This window comes from Styela clava, chromosome 1, assembly GCF_964204865.1.
Source record: "Styela clava chromosome 1, kaStyClav1.hap1.2, whole genome shotgun sequence".
NCBI lineage: Eukaryota > Metazoa > Chordata > Ascidiacea > Stolidobranchia > Styelidae > Styela > Styela clava.
In genome coordinates this window covers 4,354,083-4,371,142 of record NC_135250.1, presented here as the reverse complement: position 1 = coordinate 4,371,142, position 17,060 = coordinate 4,354,083, and the positions used below count along the sequence as shown (strand labels likewise).

Genomic DNA, 17,060 nt, shown 5'->3' with positions numbered 1-17,060 from the left:
TACTAACACAAAGATAACACGATAGCATGTAATACAAGCACATAAATGCTGGTCAATTTAATGCAAAATTGCTGGGGAACGCGAAAAGCAAATTCCTTTTCACAATCCAATGCAGTGGTTCTCAAACGTTTTTGGCCCCTTTTTAGAACTTGTCAAGTCTCGCGTCCCACCTCAAAAATAACTAGCTAACAATAAGCTACAAATAACAGATAGTAAAGTGTGTTTTAAACAAAAAACATGTTGAAAATACGTGAATGGAACGTAATTAATAAAGTAAATGAAAAGTTTTGAAATGTAAATATCCATATAAGGCGGGCAAGATCAAATCTAACAAATATTTTAATTTTAATCAGCTTCACGCCCCCTCAAAAACCACTGATTCTAAAACATTCAAATAGTATGTTTTTAAACCTTTGTATATATGACTATATGTAATATTTGAAATAATGTTAAACAACGAATGTAATAATGGTAGTAAATCTAATAAAATATGGCCATAATGATAATAAGCACTATAGACGCTACTGCGAGACTGTGAAAGCAAAAATAGGTTTCATTTGCTGAATTGTCTGAAAAATGTACAACTTGTGTGAAATTAGTGTACTCTTTGCGACCCTAAAATCCATTGCGCGCCCACCTGCGGGATCGTGACCCCCAGTTAGGGAAACCCAGCTCTAAGTTATGCCACAACCCCTTAGTTCGACATTAAATGCATTTCACCAAACTTTTGAGATATGTTTTATTCAAGTTTTGCTTACAATAAGGCTTTATCTAGGCAGGCAATTTATTCGTGATCAGAGTCATATGGTAAAAGTACGCAAGTCGTTGAAATACTTCAGAGTTAACGTAAATTATTGTGCTATATGAAATCCGTACAAAAAAAAAAAGTCAAAAAAATCTAATTATTACAATTTATTCAGAATATGGGTGCAATCCTCATAACCGCAACTATACCTCTAGCAATCATTACCATGGGTGAAACAAATGTCGAAGAAATTGCGGAAAACTGTGCATCCTTCAGGGTAAGAAGTATTTAATTTTTTTGTGTACAGGTTTGGTGTACTGAATTTATTGAATCGGTCTGAGATATAGTTTGATGGCAATGGGGTAAATAAGATTACAGTTTTGCAAATAATCTATCTATTCTGGCTGTTTCTCTCTATTTTAAGATGTTCTACTACAGTCATATCATTTGTAATCGTTAGCAAAGGTTTTATTGCGTGTTTTGAATAACATATTTTTGCTTAATTTTTAAACATCTTCATTTGATGACATTATGTCCATGGAAAACTTAGTTGTATTTAGGACATATTTTGATCAAATGTATGTACAAAATATGATATTATTTTCTGATTTCACGATCACATCTGCTTTTCTTTGAAATGTCTCAATACCCTACTTGCTTAGTTGTTAGAAAGTTATAAGCTTTTGAAGTTAAGAATATTTCGAACTATTTCGTTGTCTTACAAATATGACGCTGCAAGAGTAAAAAAGTAACTTTACTCAGGGACCGCAATGGCACAAAATTTTTGTAGAAGTTTCGTTTCTGAGGAGGTGGGTGGAGCCCCTAGGTATTTCCACCCGAATTTCCGAAATACCATGCATTCTAGCTTTTAGTTGGACACCATTGCGTTGTTTTGTGAACGTTTAGGCCAGGTGTCAGCAACCTACGGCCCGTGGGCCGGGTCTGGCCCGCGGAGTAACGTAATCCGGCCCGCGACGCTTTACTGAATTATAGTAACAAAACAGCTGTTTTGACGATTATATTTTTCACGTTACACAATTCATTGTGAGACGCGTGTAGACTAAATTACATTATATTCTAACAAGTATAATTCACAATTACTCGTTTAATGAGCCTATAATTTAATTATAATTCGACAAATGGCAACAAATCGCAGACGCATTCAGTGCCATGCTCGGTTCGGTTTGAAAATTCTATGAACTTAACGTTATGGATTTGGACCATCATGATCTAATTCTAAAGGATCAATTAAATTATATCAACAATACAGGGTGTTAAAAATTAAGGTTCAATTTTTCGTCATGACAACGGTAAAAAAGTAACTGTTAAAAGGTGTCAGTCGTGAAATGTTTAAATGGAAGTTCTTCGTAATTTAATACTGGTAAAAGATGTCAGTCGTAAAATGTTTTAAATTGCATTTCACCGTAATTGAATACTGTTAAAAGGTGTCAGTCGTGAAATGTTTAAAACAGTATTTCACCGTAATTCAATACTGTTAAAAGGTGTCAGTCGTGAAATGTTTAAAACGGCATTTCACCGTAATTGAATACTGTCAAAAGGTGTCAGTCGTGAAATGTTTAAAACGGCATTTCACCGTAATTCAATACTGTTAAAAGGTGTCAGTCATGAAATGTTTAAATGGCATTTTGCCGTAATTCAATACTGTTAAAAGATGTCAGTAGTTAAATGTTTGAAGTAGCATTTCATCTTAACTTCTGTTAATTTTGTGTTACTTTTAACACCATGTAAATAAAAGTTTCTGCAGCTTATCGTTCTTTTGCGTTTTTTCCCCCAAAACCACTGTCTGAAGGCTTACTCTACCCTTCGATTTTTGAGCTTTTTATATTTTTTTGTAGTTGAACTCGCCAGTCAGTTTGTATCATTTTTCTTTATATAAACGCGTAATAAGTATATCGACAATCAACATTGTTTATTTACTCGTGGGGACCACGTTGTTCTTCCAAGAAATTTTTATGTATCGTGTCGTTAGCATTTTTGGAAACGTTACGATAAAAATCGCGGTAACGCTTATTTATTTACATGAGCTGAAACAACCTGTACACAAACAGAAAGATGAAGGTATTTCTGCGAAACCAGTGAGATAAAAGTGAAGTAAACTTAACAAAGCGGGCCAGGTCGTGCGACAATTTTCTTATCTCTCGTTCGATGTTTCCTTTAATGTATCGGCTAAACCGCATGTACCTATTCTCTCAATGATTCAAAATAATCATCATAAATTTATACCAACTTGAAAGCATAACTGAGTTTCCCACGATACCGGTTTCTCAAGATTATGCGGATTGATATCGGTAAAAACCAATAGTTTCGTCAAGAGTTGTGAATTGGACTAGGTTTGACTGAGAATGAGTTTGAGATATACTTTTCCATTTTAATGATTTTAAAATAAAAATAAACTCTGCTTTTCTTTAAAGTGTTGTAATTGTTTAATAAACACATATCACTGTGATTTGAATGTAATTCACCCGTCATACACATAAAACGGACTCATATATCGAGCTTGAAAATAACAATCATTGTTGAATATTCTGAGTCACACATATTGAATAACAAAATTTCGAGCCAACTCCACACACACATACACACACACATACGCATTCACATAGCGAGTTTGAAAATAACAAACACTGATTAATATTTTCAGTCATGCATAGCAGATATAAACAATGCAAGTCAACTTCACACTTACTTACACATACACATACACACATGTCGAGTGAGAAAATAATAATCACTGATGAATATTCTGAGTCAGGAATAGCAAAACTATCAAAATAAGTCAACTTTATTGCATACACACATACACATACGCACTCACACACACACATACAAAACACTCACATACCAAGGAAGGAAATAATGATCACTGATGAATATTCTGAGTCATGCGTAGCAAAAGTAACAAAATAAGTCAACTTTACACACACGCACATACACATACATACATAAGCACTCACATACCAAGGAAAGAAATAATGATCACTGATGAATATTCTGAGTCATGCATATCAAAAGTAACAAAATAACTCAACTTCAAACACACACACGCACTCACATAGCGAGTTTAAGAATAACAAACACTGATTAATATTCTCAGTCATACATAACAAAAGTAACAAAATAAGTCAAATTTACGCGCACACACACATACACACTTACATACCAGGTAGAAAAATAATAATCACCGATGAATATTCTGAGTCATGCATAGCAAAAGTATCGAAATAAGTCAACTTCACACACACACACACACACACACGCATAAACACACACATACACATACATACAAGTACTCGTATAGCGAGTTTGACAATCACCGATGAACATTTTTAGTCATGCATAGCAAAAGTAAAAACAAGTCAACAACTTCACACGCACACACACACAACGAGTTCAAATATATATTTAAATCGTCGGGGAATATTCTCAGTCACAAATAGAAAATGACAACAACTCAAGCCAGCTCCACACACACACATACGAGCACACACACATACACTGGCTGACACAAACCGATTTTGAAATCCCAGTCATTGATAACATCTACAAAAATGACGGTTCAAATATTTGACGAGACAATTGTCGGATTCTTCCAAAAAAAAAATTAGCCACAACCTCGGGGCTTAAAGACGTCAAAACCAAACATGAAAGTACATGAACCTCGCCTTTTTAATCTTATTTTCCAACAATCATCGCTACAATTGTAATATTAGTATCATTATGTCATAGCTGGGCTGTTTAGTAACGCATCAAAGTTGAAACGAGAATATCGATTGGAGACCGAAGACTTATCGATCGGAGACCGAAGACTTATATATCGGAGGTTAGGGGATCCCCCAAAACAGCGCTCTTACTCCATAGTGACACTGTGTGTCCCATCACTAATTAATCAATAACTCGCTAATTATACGACATAATTCATCGAAAATCAATAGGCTTCTGTTCCGAACTATGATGAATGCACATGCAAAATTTGGAGCAGATTCAACCTTGCTTTCGTGAGATATTGCGTGTATCTAACAGGCAAACAAACAAACAAACAAACAGACAAATACCTATCAACATACTTACCGATCTTAAGATCGATAAGTAACAATATGACCACAGCTCAAAATACATTTTGCCTGAACGCTTTTTTTCAATATGGTTAAATTATCTTTCGTTTTCCGCAATCCATGAATAATATTAGGAGTGTTTGGTGGAAAATTACACATCATCACAGTACAGCCCCGCGGTACCAGTGGTGGCAGCGGTACGAGATTTTTAACCTGCGATGTCCGCATTGTTAGTCCAACGCCTAAAAATCTCTTTTGGTCGCTATTGCATATCGTAAAGATTGTATAAGGCTTTGCTCAAATATATGGACACGAAGTAGTATCAAATCTTATAGAGTACCTTAGCACCAGATCACTAAGACGATCACGAAACCACGGCAAACAATTTTTACTTTCGATGATGTCATCACAAAAAACTTCAAAGTGAAAAACGAATCTCATAGAACCCACAAATATTTTTGAGATAAATAAATGCATTAGCTTTCTAGCGACAACAACAATCTTTAACCACTGAAAATTTGAAAGCAATTGGTCCAGTAGTTAAAGAGAAAAACGAGTTTTTTTTCACAACAACAGCATAACTAGATATCGATCGAATACCGCCGACAGCGATCTGCGGTTTCGCTTTGACTCAATAGCGACACCGAGTGTCCCATTACCAATTAAATATTAACTCGCTAATTATACGACATAATTCATCCAAAATCGATTCTGGTCCGAGATGTGATGAATACACATGCAAAATTTTGAGCAGATTCAACCTCGCTTTCGTGAGATATCGCGTAACATACGAAAGTGTCTAACAGACAAACAGACAAATACCTATCAACATACTTACCGATCGAGATCGATAAATAACATCAAAACGATTCATATTTTGTGTCCAGTAAATGACAGGATGATGAAACCGGTTTTCCATTAAAAACCCTTTATTATAAAAATTAAATGGTTGTTGATTCACCTTCATTTCACCTGATAACATTTTTAATAAAAATTTCATCCATTTGCCCTTAGCCGCACACCATGTCATATTTCATGCAATATATGTCTATTTCGTGTCTAATAAATGCTGTTATGATAAAACTGGATTCCCAATAAAAACCACTTGATTATAAAACTTACATGAGTCACCTTCATTTGACTGATAACATTTTTGATGAATTTTATCGTTATTTCATGTTATATATCATGTAATATACACGAAGTCTAAACGTGAATCTGGTCGAAAATTTGTTATCACAGACTTAGATCTCACATTAGAAACTTGTTTTATAAATAAACCAGTCGAAAGTGGCTTTGAGATAATATTTGAAAATCACAGTTGCTCCATCAGAATACTTAAAGGGCATATTGATTGATGTAAGATTACACAAAGCACTGACACGAGGTGAAAGCGTATATATTACACGAAGGATCATAATATTCTAGAATAGGATGAGTCATGGTAACTGAAGTTTTTGGTCATCTTTACCTGTGTTAAACATAGAAAGTTGTGGCACTAAGCAAACCTCATGTAACTCATCTAAACATGAACAAATATGCCCAACATTAAAACAAAAGGAAATTAGGGTATGTCATATTAGAAATTGAGCTTGGCTTTAGCAATATTTAAATAAGCCCGAAGAAAAATCACATTTTTTAATAATACTAAAACACACTCATATTGCTATCGTCTTACCTGTTATGTACCGCTTTACTGAAAAGAATTCGGCGTCGAATTGGTGACCCAATGCGTACAACAATATCAACGCGACATCGCATTGAATAGCTACTTTCAAAAAATTGACGAATCATAACTTCGTGCAATAGCCAGTCTTTCTTGAAATTCAGGTTTACTCCCTTATCCATATAGCGTAAATGTTAAATATGGAATAAGATTTGACATGTTGGATGTATTTTTATCGTAGATCCTATTTTATCAATAATCGTTTCTTCAAAGTTTTGAGGTCAATGTATTTAATAAGTTTAGACAGAAAACTTTTTCAACGAATTGAAAATTTTTCAAAGTATAACGCCAAAAGTTGCCAAGTATTAGAGATAAACTATATAAACTTTTCGCAAGTCGCATTATTGTAAGACTTTCAAGTCATACATTCTGCATCCCGGTAAACCAATATGCGGTCCTATAGAATATAGATAATGGAGGTCAATCGTACATACAACTCAAAAATATGTAAATCCTTTCTAAGAAATATTTTTCAACGTCTTAAAAGCTGTGATACTGATAAGATAAAGCGTACAAATCCGGATAAGGCAAATCAGACAACTGTTACATATATTTAACAGTTTCATATAAACAAGCAACAAACAAATTTGCGGTGTGAGAATCGGATTTATGACAACTCTTTGCTGAATTTGAGTTGTCTTCTCATGGCTAGAGCTGGGCATTTCAAATCGAATAGTGAATTATTTGAATCGGTTTGGAATTAGACGAAAATTTCGAATCATCTTTTTTTAAGCCATATTTGTAAAATGCATTTTTGTAATAGGACTCTTTTTACCTAGTGAGTTATTGATGAAACATATTTCTTATTATGTTTGAACGCTCAGAGACTGTTTGGAGTGGTGAATTTTATGTTTTTTTTAGTAATTTACGTGTCTGGAGGACATAACAATAAAAAGATCACGATCACATACAATTACATACCTGTTCCGGATTCGTTTTTAAAAACATCAAGTATTCGAAAACGCCCATCCCTTCCTACGGCCGTTGATTTATATAAAAAACACCGCTAAATTAGCTGATATTTTGGAAACATAAGCATTGTGAAATGATAAACATAAACATGACACTAATGTTGCAATATTATTCGTCATAGCAACCACGGTCTCTCGTCCAATTAGCCTACTTATGCTGAAGTCAATGACTAATCGCAGTACCGGTAGCCAATGCGACTTGAGTTGGGATGAGATTGAATTTGTATATTTATCCCGGGGAGAGGAAAGTCGATAGGGCGGTTTAATCACAAGGCCTCTCGTCACTTATGCTCAAGTATTTGCACTAGGTTTCAATGACTAACCACAGTACCGGTAGTCTGCGTGATTTATATTTAAATACGTTATTCTGATCACTCAAAAGCCTCGAATCAAAGTTTGCAAATCTAGTCCCATCAACGAAGCAATTTTGATAGGCAAGTGATACCGCAGCCGGGCAGGTAGGGTCGGCTCGTCGAAAACGTGGCGACCTGTAAATGTAAATATTCAACTCAGCTTCTTTGATCTAAGATTTGTTATATCACCTATATAAGATATAAAAGTTCATGCATTTTGTTCGTAAATGTAACCTTTGTTGCGTAGGTCTTGAATAAACGAATGTGATCGCAACAACGAGATTATATAAAAATTTGTCTAATCAAGCAATGTCATCGGTTCTAAGAAAATTCGCCGCAGGAAGTCTCGCCGCAGGAAATTTCGCTGCATAGGAAAAATTGCCGCAAGAGCATTTTGTTGTAAAACAAGTGTATATTTGTGATAAAAACAGTTAGGTTTTTGAAGTAACTTTTTTTTTTAAAGATTCGTTATTTAAGAGCATACCCTAACTCTATAAACCTCAATGTTCTGATCACAAATACTTGTTTTACATCAAAATGCTCTTGCGGTGATTATTCATGCGGCAAATTTTTCCATGCGGTGAAATTTCCTGCGGCCCCCCTCCCCCCGATTGATTAAGATACAAATTTACGCGCCCTACCTCCCCTAACTCCAAGATGCTCACGACAACGCCAAAATGGTCAAGATTTAATTCCTAAAGTTACCGTAGCCAGTTCAGTTACATAGGCAGAACAATAAGAGTGGTCACTGTTTAAAATCATGGCCGGTACATTCATTGATTGACTCTACTCAAGACTTGGGGTTTAGAGATTTTTACCCTACTAGGTTACATAGGCTTGGGTCATTCGAGTTGGATCCAGTCACCATTCATCAAAGATTCGAACTATCCGCCATGTGAGACTTAACTCAGTGTTTACTCGAACCAAATTTTCTGATGCAGAGGCGTAGACAGGAATAGATCTGCATACAAAACTTCAGAACTAATAGGGTCCGGTCTTTCCAGAAAATAAAAGATTGTTTAATATTGGGTTACAAACCTTTTCATATACAGTCAGGTGCATATATGAGTATCCAGTTGCGTAGCCATGCCCTGAAGGACCGAGCGCACAGTTTGATAAACCCTATCTTTGTGAATCTCTTAGAATGCCAGTGGGATTACAATTCTTTCCTTCAATCAAACGAGAGTACATGACCTTGCTTTGTGTTATATAATTTATAAAATGTAACTTCGAATGTGAGATAAAACTCAAAATGACGTGGAAAATCACATTTTAAATACTGGTGAGGTAGAACTGTCAGGATAATTAACGTGCAACCCTAATCGATAACACCGCAAAGTATTTAGCTAAAGTTTTTTAATCAGGTGAATCAAAGTTCAAAATTCAATAAATAGAAAGAGACTCATTCTACGTAAGATATTTAGAGATTTTTTATGTTATGAAATCTGATATAAATCAGAGAGAAAAAAACAGAATTTTATTTCAATATGTCTGCTCAAACAGTTTGGGACAGTTCCCGAAAACGTAATAGAACAAAAATAAGGAAAATCGGAATAAAATTATGACCTAACCCTAACCTGGTACAAATACTACAGGAGTACAGCATATTTTTGGCATATTTGAGCACAATACCTATTTGATACCTATATGATACTTTTGTGTAATTTAAACTTGATGAAATTTAATAACGAGGTTACTATTTCAGCTGTTTGCACGCGAATTCCTATGTATAATATTTCAAAATGGTGTATCGCGATCATACCGTTTGCTTCGCCATTGCTTACCTGATTTATTATTGAATTTTACAGATAATGAAGCGCACTTTAAATCTTATTTTCCTATCAAAAATCGATCGAGCGTCTTTTAAGCCGATGCGCCTAATGTATGGTGCTTTATGCTTTATTGCTCGCACTCGAAACTAGCACCATTACCGCTTGCGTGTTATAGTCAGGTGCGGCTAATGTACGGTTCAGACAATGATTCATGCTATATTGCTCACACTCAAAACCAGTACCGTTACTATTGTTTTATACATGAAAATCCGTTGCGTTCTATAGTCCGGTACGCCTTGTGTATGAACAAAAACCCAATCTAATCACATTATTGATTACCCGGTCTGCCTTTTGATCTGTGAAATACGGTACACGAATGAGATGGTGACAATGAGAAATCCGGTACATTTAATCTGCAACGCCTTCATTGTTTTGTCAAACGATCTTATCAGTAGACCAGGGGGAGCCTATGTTTAAGTAAAGGTGCGGCGCGCGGTTTCATCCAGTTATTTGTATCTGGCCCTCACGTAATAAAGGTTTCACACCTCTGCCTTAAAGTGCAATTATCAAGCGTACGTTTTTAAAATTGAAAGCGTGAAGCGTGGTCAGCATTAAAATAACCACAGCAAAAAAAATTTGAAACCTGTTCTCAAGCGGAACATTGGTTTTAATCAATTTACATGGTTGGTCTTCCTTCATGTTTCCATTCTTCGCGCTTGGTCGAAATCTTGTAAACTCAATTTCTATTATTCCTGGAATCGAGGCAGGATTCATTATGTTAGAATTGTTTTTCGGTAATGATTAGAAAATTCTAAAATGAGAATTGCTTCAATTGCTTAGTTGCGAAAAATATTTCGGTCTTTCCCTAAAAAAATATTAACTTCTTACAATAGTTTCTCACGGAGAGACTTGTTTGTAATGAAAGTAGGAACAATTTTCATCTGTTGTAAACTCATTAGTTAAAGCATTTCTTCTAATCCGACGCAATAAACGCTCATGAAAGAAGAAAATTATTATGACGAAAGTGATGGCGTCATAATCATTTCTCGGGTGACGCAATTTGACCGTTCTTTAGGTCGTTTCTGTTCTAGTAATAAATTTATTTAAACCAAACCCACTTTCAAACCGTCTACGGAATTTTATACTCACTTTGAATGTAAACTTCCAGGCCTTTCTCCCATTTTTACCACTAACAACTCAGTATAATTACAAGCTAATCCGCTCCTGTCCTGTTTTAATGTTATTACATGATTATCGTTTCTTGGAACCTTCAACAATATTAGTCTTCAGTAACTGAATTAGTAAACATCATCGCAACGTTATCACCGTAGTAATGAGTCACCGTGTTATTCATAGAATTAGTGTTGTGTTTTAAACTAAATACCAACAATACTAAGATTTAGTAGAAAGTTGGGCGCGATTTCTTAGTTACCAAGAAAGCTGAAAATCTCCTTATTTCCGGAATAACAGATTCTTGAGTGGTTTAGATATATTGCATCACTTTTACACAAATTTTAATCTGTAATATTTTGTTCATTCTCACCATATTGTTAGTGTATTATTTAGAACATGGCTTGTTAAAATTCATTTCGCGGCCTCTGTGGGGACGCGACTCCCAGTTCGGGAAGACCAGATTTAGGTCACATCGCCGCGTAGACCAGCACTCCGCAACGATCAACGATGTGTTAATTTTTGTATATATTTGTGACTTGCTTGGCGGGTTAGCCGTGTCTGGCGTCGATTAAATTTTCGTTTTTTTTTAAATATATATACACCAGATCACGCGCCACTTGGCGAGCAAATATCAATAATTCTACTGTTTTCAACTTCTACTTATTTCCCTGTGTGAAGGAGGCCAAAGTTGTCCGAGGTAACATTTGGTCGATGTACGAACTCGCGGTAGCCCTCATTACTAATCATATTTTTCATTTCGTTTTGTATATTATTGTGTTATGATAAATAAAGATGGCGGTTACAAAGTAATCGTTATCTTAAAACAACTACGGTATACACTTGTCAGGCTGCTTGTATAACCTTTTTGAGTTCGGAGTTGTTTCAACATCACTTGTACATTGTGTCAATTATATTTTATAAAACAAATATATTATGACGATAGTGATACATATACACAGTGGGGCATCTTCTTTAAATGGCGCCTATGGCAAAGTTTGAAAAAGTCGCATTCTTGAACGTTGACTGAAAATTTTTAACAACCATGGTTAAAATTGAACAACTTATACGTTAATATTTAAGAATAAATACGAGTTTAAATTATATCCAACTTGAAATTATTTTATTGAAACATTTTGCGATTGAAACTTTTTACCCATTTTGCGCCCCCAATCTAAACGGCTCCCACTACACGAGCCATGGTTGCCATACCCTGGATACGCCACTACATATACAATTGATAAGGGTAATGAAGCGACATATGACGGTACACCTCGCACTGCAGTAGCAGCCATAGTATATAGGTATTGATTGAGCGGTACTCCCGTAGTGTGTGTACCAGGTTAGTGTTGGTTTCTGAAGCACCGTTATATAGATATATATATAACCTATTATCTATATTTTAAGTCGTAACAATATTTACCTTTATTTCAGCCTCTCTCTCACTGGCTAATAGGAATGGGCGGAATCACATTTCTGGCATGCACACTTGCGTTGATTGCTACATTTGCACATAAACGACTTTATCATATCTTCGTAAGTTTATCTTATTTTTATTGAATCCCTGATATTTTTTATGGTCACGCGAATTCACTCAAAAATAAAAAAGAATGAGTGCTTAGCGAGGTAACAACGTTGTTATAATGATAAACTACTGTTTTTCCTCAAATTTCGTCATGTATCTATAATTTAAATAAATAAACAAAGTCAAAAAATTGCCGATTCATTCAGAAGGTCGACATATCAATCAATCACAGAAAAATTTGATTCAACTAGCTGATCGTGAACGTAATAGTCTGACCTTGGTTAGAAGAAACTCTACAAAATATATATATGTCTGTGTTCAGCTCAGAATTTTAACATCTTGACACAAATTCATTTCGCTTTATAGTATTCTCTTGTATATTTAATTTATATGACATTTCTCTTTTTCCAGGTCACTGTGTTTCTAATCATTAACACCGGTTTAGCTCTAGCATTGCTTATCTGGGGATTAATTCCCACTGATGCCAGAAAAGAATATATTGGCGAAGTCTGGAAAGAAGCTGATATGAGAACGAAAAACTTGATACAAAATCACGTAAGACTGTACTAGATTCAAAAAAATCTTTTGGGCAACAATATTGCGATTTATGGATATTTCTTCGATGTGTCTTTTCGCCTCTAGCAAGGCTTTTCAACTAAGCCTTGAAAATCGTAACTTTAAGCATTAAGTTGGAAAAGTCTTCTACTTAGTCTTAGAGGTTAGCGTATCGATTTATTTGATTGATTGACAGATTAGTACCTAACGATATATAAGGGGCTAATATTTTTGACCGGAATCTTTTCCGTTTGTTTAACATTTCCTTATTTCCCTGCCGTATTACTGATACCCAAGGTGGTGGGCATAAGATTTGAGAGTTGTGTAACCTGCACAGTTGTCTAAGCAGAGTTTCCCAAACTATTTGGGCGGCGGACCTCTGTTTGTGAGTCTTATTTTTGATGGACCCCCATCCTATGCCGTATCTATTTCTGCACCTAATCCACGAGGAATGATAACGCGAATAAAACTCATGAAAGTCTGAATTAATACATACTAACGTTGAATACTGGCAGGCTAACGGTAATTCGACAAGATTATCATCTATTTATATATAAAATAAAAATTTAACACGTATTATTCTCTTCATTCTAGTACTCTTGCTGTGGTTTCGATTCTCCTGACGAATATCGATTGAAAGATTCATCTTGTTACGCCAACGAAACTCTTCGCATTTATTGGCCAGATGGTTGCTATGACAAAATGACATCACAATCATTACCAACGCCTACAGTCAACACCACGGACGGAGACACTTTAACATTTGAAGACAAGTCAACGTTACACGTTTTTCTATTTGCATTCGTTCTGCCGTTTGTCGTCCTGGTGTTCATCGACTTCATTATGTTTGTAATATTTATGGCCGGCATTCTCAAACGACAAGAAAGGGACAATGACTCGAAAAAGAATTCAATCAAGGACGCGCAAGTTTACCAAAACGAGATGGCGCTAGAGTCCGAGCAAGAAAATCAACAAAACGGAGTAGACAAATCACCTGATACCGCCATCATCACGATGTCAAAAGTAGTGGATAATGCGTCATCAACTGGTGACGTCACGAAAGATAAAGAGGAAACAAAAAAGAAGTGGTATGCAAAGATACCTGACGCGATTTCTTCGACACTGGAAAATGGATTTTACTGGTTGGGAGTGCAAGTAGGGAGCAACCCGAAGATGGTGATACTACTCTCGTTGATTCTTACAGGTGAGTATTTTTTTTAAAAAATCCCCCAAAGCAAGGCCACGCGCACTCACTCAAAAGTGAAGGAAACTCAAATCTGAGCAAAAATATGGGCGACCCCTGAAATGCCAAGATCTACTGAAACTATATGGATATATATATGATGTCGGATTACACGCTACAAAATGCTGATTGAGACAAGACTCAAAACAGTTCGACTGAGTGCTGTATCTCAATTATTTCAAATTCACTGTATCTTAAGTATTAGAAATTTGTAGTCGTATGTAGTCATCTTTATTCTTGCTACAGCATCCCTGCGTTATACGTATACGGGTCCACTTGTGCACTTGTTACCATTCATCAAATACTCGAGTCCAATTGAGTATTTCCATTATTTCTGATCGGATTCCTTATTTTCGATGTTTACATTTCAAAAATTTTCACTTATTCCATTATTTTCTTTCCATCCACGTCTTTTAACGTGTTTTTGAATTGAACGTACTTTCGCTTTACTATCTGATATTTTTAGCTTATTGTAGCTAGTTATTTTTGAGGTGGGGCGCAAAACTGGACAAATTCTAAAAATGAGGCGTGGCTTTAAAAGATTGAGAACCAATGCCCTAAACCAGGGATGTGCAAACTGCCAAAAGCGGCCCGCAAGAAGAAGTTGTGCGGCTCGCGGAGAAATAACAATTTCGAATGGTGTACCCGCAAAACGAGTATTTATTCTTTTACGTCGCAAAGTCCATACCAGTCATATTAGCAAAACAAGCTAGCAAAATTCTGTTGCAAAATACACGATTTATATTACAAAAACGTGTTTCTCACTGCATTCGTTTGAAGTCGGTGTGACAAAAAATTTAAATAGCAGTTACTCCAGAAGTTTATGCGTTTTAAATCTACTATTTCTGCAAGAACCTCTAATAATGCCGTAAGATCAATAGCAAATATAGGCAATTTTTGTGCTTGCAACTACCAGAAGGCCTAAACTAAAAAAAGGTGCGGCCCGCGGCTTCACCCAGTTACTTGTATTTGGCCCGCCAATAAAAAAGGTTGCACACCCCTGCCCTAAACTATAACACTTTTATTTTATGTTCTCAGGAACTCTTTTCATTGGCCTCTTACAACGCCGAGAACAACCCACGGGTAGCAGTGGATTTTTGCCAGAAGACGCGCAAATAATAAAGGAATATGTTGCATACAGACAGACATTCCCCGTTGTAGATAGAGATCAAACAATATTAATTGTCGCTGAAGACAATTTGCTTACTGAAGATAAGTTCAGGGCAATGGCAAAAATTGACGCAAAGTAAGTTCTGGTGTGGTTTATAGCAGTGTCGGGTTAAAGTATTCCGAGTCAGGTTGAGTCACGGATAATAGTCGAGTCAATCAATCACTGAGTCGCGTTCGGCAGTTAGTTGACGAATCCTAGTCATTCTATTTAGATGATTCGAGTCACTTCAAGTCTTTAATAAATGGTGACTCGGGTTTAAGTCCAGTTAAGCAAATAAGTCGAGCCTCCTAACAATGGCTCATAGTGATTTGTTGGTACTCCCGAAGTATGTGAACCAAGATGGTGGACACCGGAACGTAGTAGAACGTATATTTTAGTTTTATTACGAGTTTGGGGACTAGCCAAGTGACTCCCGTATTATTTGCACCTGAAATTATGGTCTAACCCTAACCTGGTACACATACTAAGTTCCGGTTTCCGCCATGTTAGTTCACACACTTTGGGAGTATCCATTTGTTGTCCATAAAAGACATGACGATGAGCATCCTGATTCGGTGTTGTGAAAACTAACAATCGTATTCGACTCCCGCCCAGAGCTGGGCATTTCGAATCGAAAATTAACTTATTCAAATCGGTTCAGACGCAAATTTGGAATCGCCGCCTTCTTTTTCCTGTCAAAAGTCGAGGTGAACTTCGCAACTTGTTAATCGAAACCATATTTTGACAATGAGGTTTGAAATGGAAACAAAAAAAATGTGATCTTAATCTAAATTCAGAATCAGAAGCCTCAACGGTACAAAAGGAAGAACGTTTTCTCAGATTTGCACAAAGTCAGCAGGACAATGTAAGGAACGTTCATTGTTTGAGTTTTGGAGTTTCAACGAGACTGCTCTGGCTATGGTGACAACCGACGAAATAAAAGAAAAAATCAACGGCGATCTTGTGAGTCCAGTATTCCGAGATGAAGTCGATATAACTACGATGATAGGTGAGTGGAAAAATCGTAATGTTATTGTTGACAATAAAATAAAAATTGTCATTCACATACTGTTCGCGAAAATTAGGAAAGTTTAATTTTACCAACGCATGTCATAAGATCTCTATCCAAAATTTTTGTGCTTGCAACTACTAGGTAGCTTATATTATTAAATAAAGATGCGGCGTGAGGTTTCACCCAGTTATTTGTATTTGGCCCTTCTGTATTAGAGAGAGAGATTTATTATTTCGTCAACCAATGGTACAACAAAATATATATATACAAAATAAGCGAGTTAATTCGGTATAGACTGGAGAGAGCGATACGACCATATGGTCATCAAAGTCAGCTCCCCCCGAATTCATCATTAAGATTCACAGTTAATGTATATAAACCATGTATCATCTGATCTGTTTGGCACACAAAACGTTTAATTTTAATATATACATTGATAATAAGACACAAATTCGAAGAGTTTGAGCGTTGATTCTTGAGAAAGAAAAGTATATATTGGCGAATTGTTGAATTCGGGCGTTGAAGCTTGGAAAATAAAAATACACGAGCGTTAACTCGGGCTTTAAACTGAAAGAGTTGAAGTTAAGTTCTGGTCCAGATACCTGTTTTTGTGTTGAGATTCTGTTAATTGACATACTGCCCGAGACTAAAGATTAATTGTTTGCTTGATTATTTAAATGTTGATGCGTTTTCTATTGATTGGTTACTGATAAATTGCTTTCCCATTTTGATTGATAAGAGCAGGCAGACTACACCGAAATGTCG

General features: G+C 35.9%; 1 protein-coding gene across 1 annotated transcript in view; it reads left to right on the top strand.

The window, feature by feature from the left end:
* LOC120347617 (patched domain-containing protein 3-like) overlaps positions 1 to 17,060 on the top strand; it is a 30,059-nt gene that overhangs the window by 2,198 nt on the left and 10,801 nt on the right. The window contains exons 2-7 of the mRNA XM_039417667.2: positions 921 to 1,022; positions 12,245 to 12,346; positions 12,747 to 12,890; positions 13,485 to 14,094; positions 15,172 to 15,379; positions 16,081 to 16,292. Coding sequence (XP_039273601.2) covers positions 921 to 1,022; positions 12,245 to 12,346; positions 12,747 to 12,890; positions 13,485 to 14,094; positions 15,172 to 15,379; positions 16,081 to 16,292 — 1,378 coding nt within the window. The remainder of the gene's footprint in view (positions 1 to 920; positions 1,023 to 12,244; positions 12,347 to 12,746; positions 12,891 to 13,484; positions 14,095 to 15,171; positions 15,380 to 16,080; positions 16,293 to 17,060) is intronic.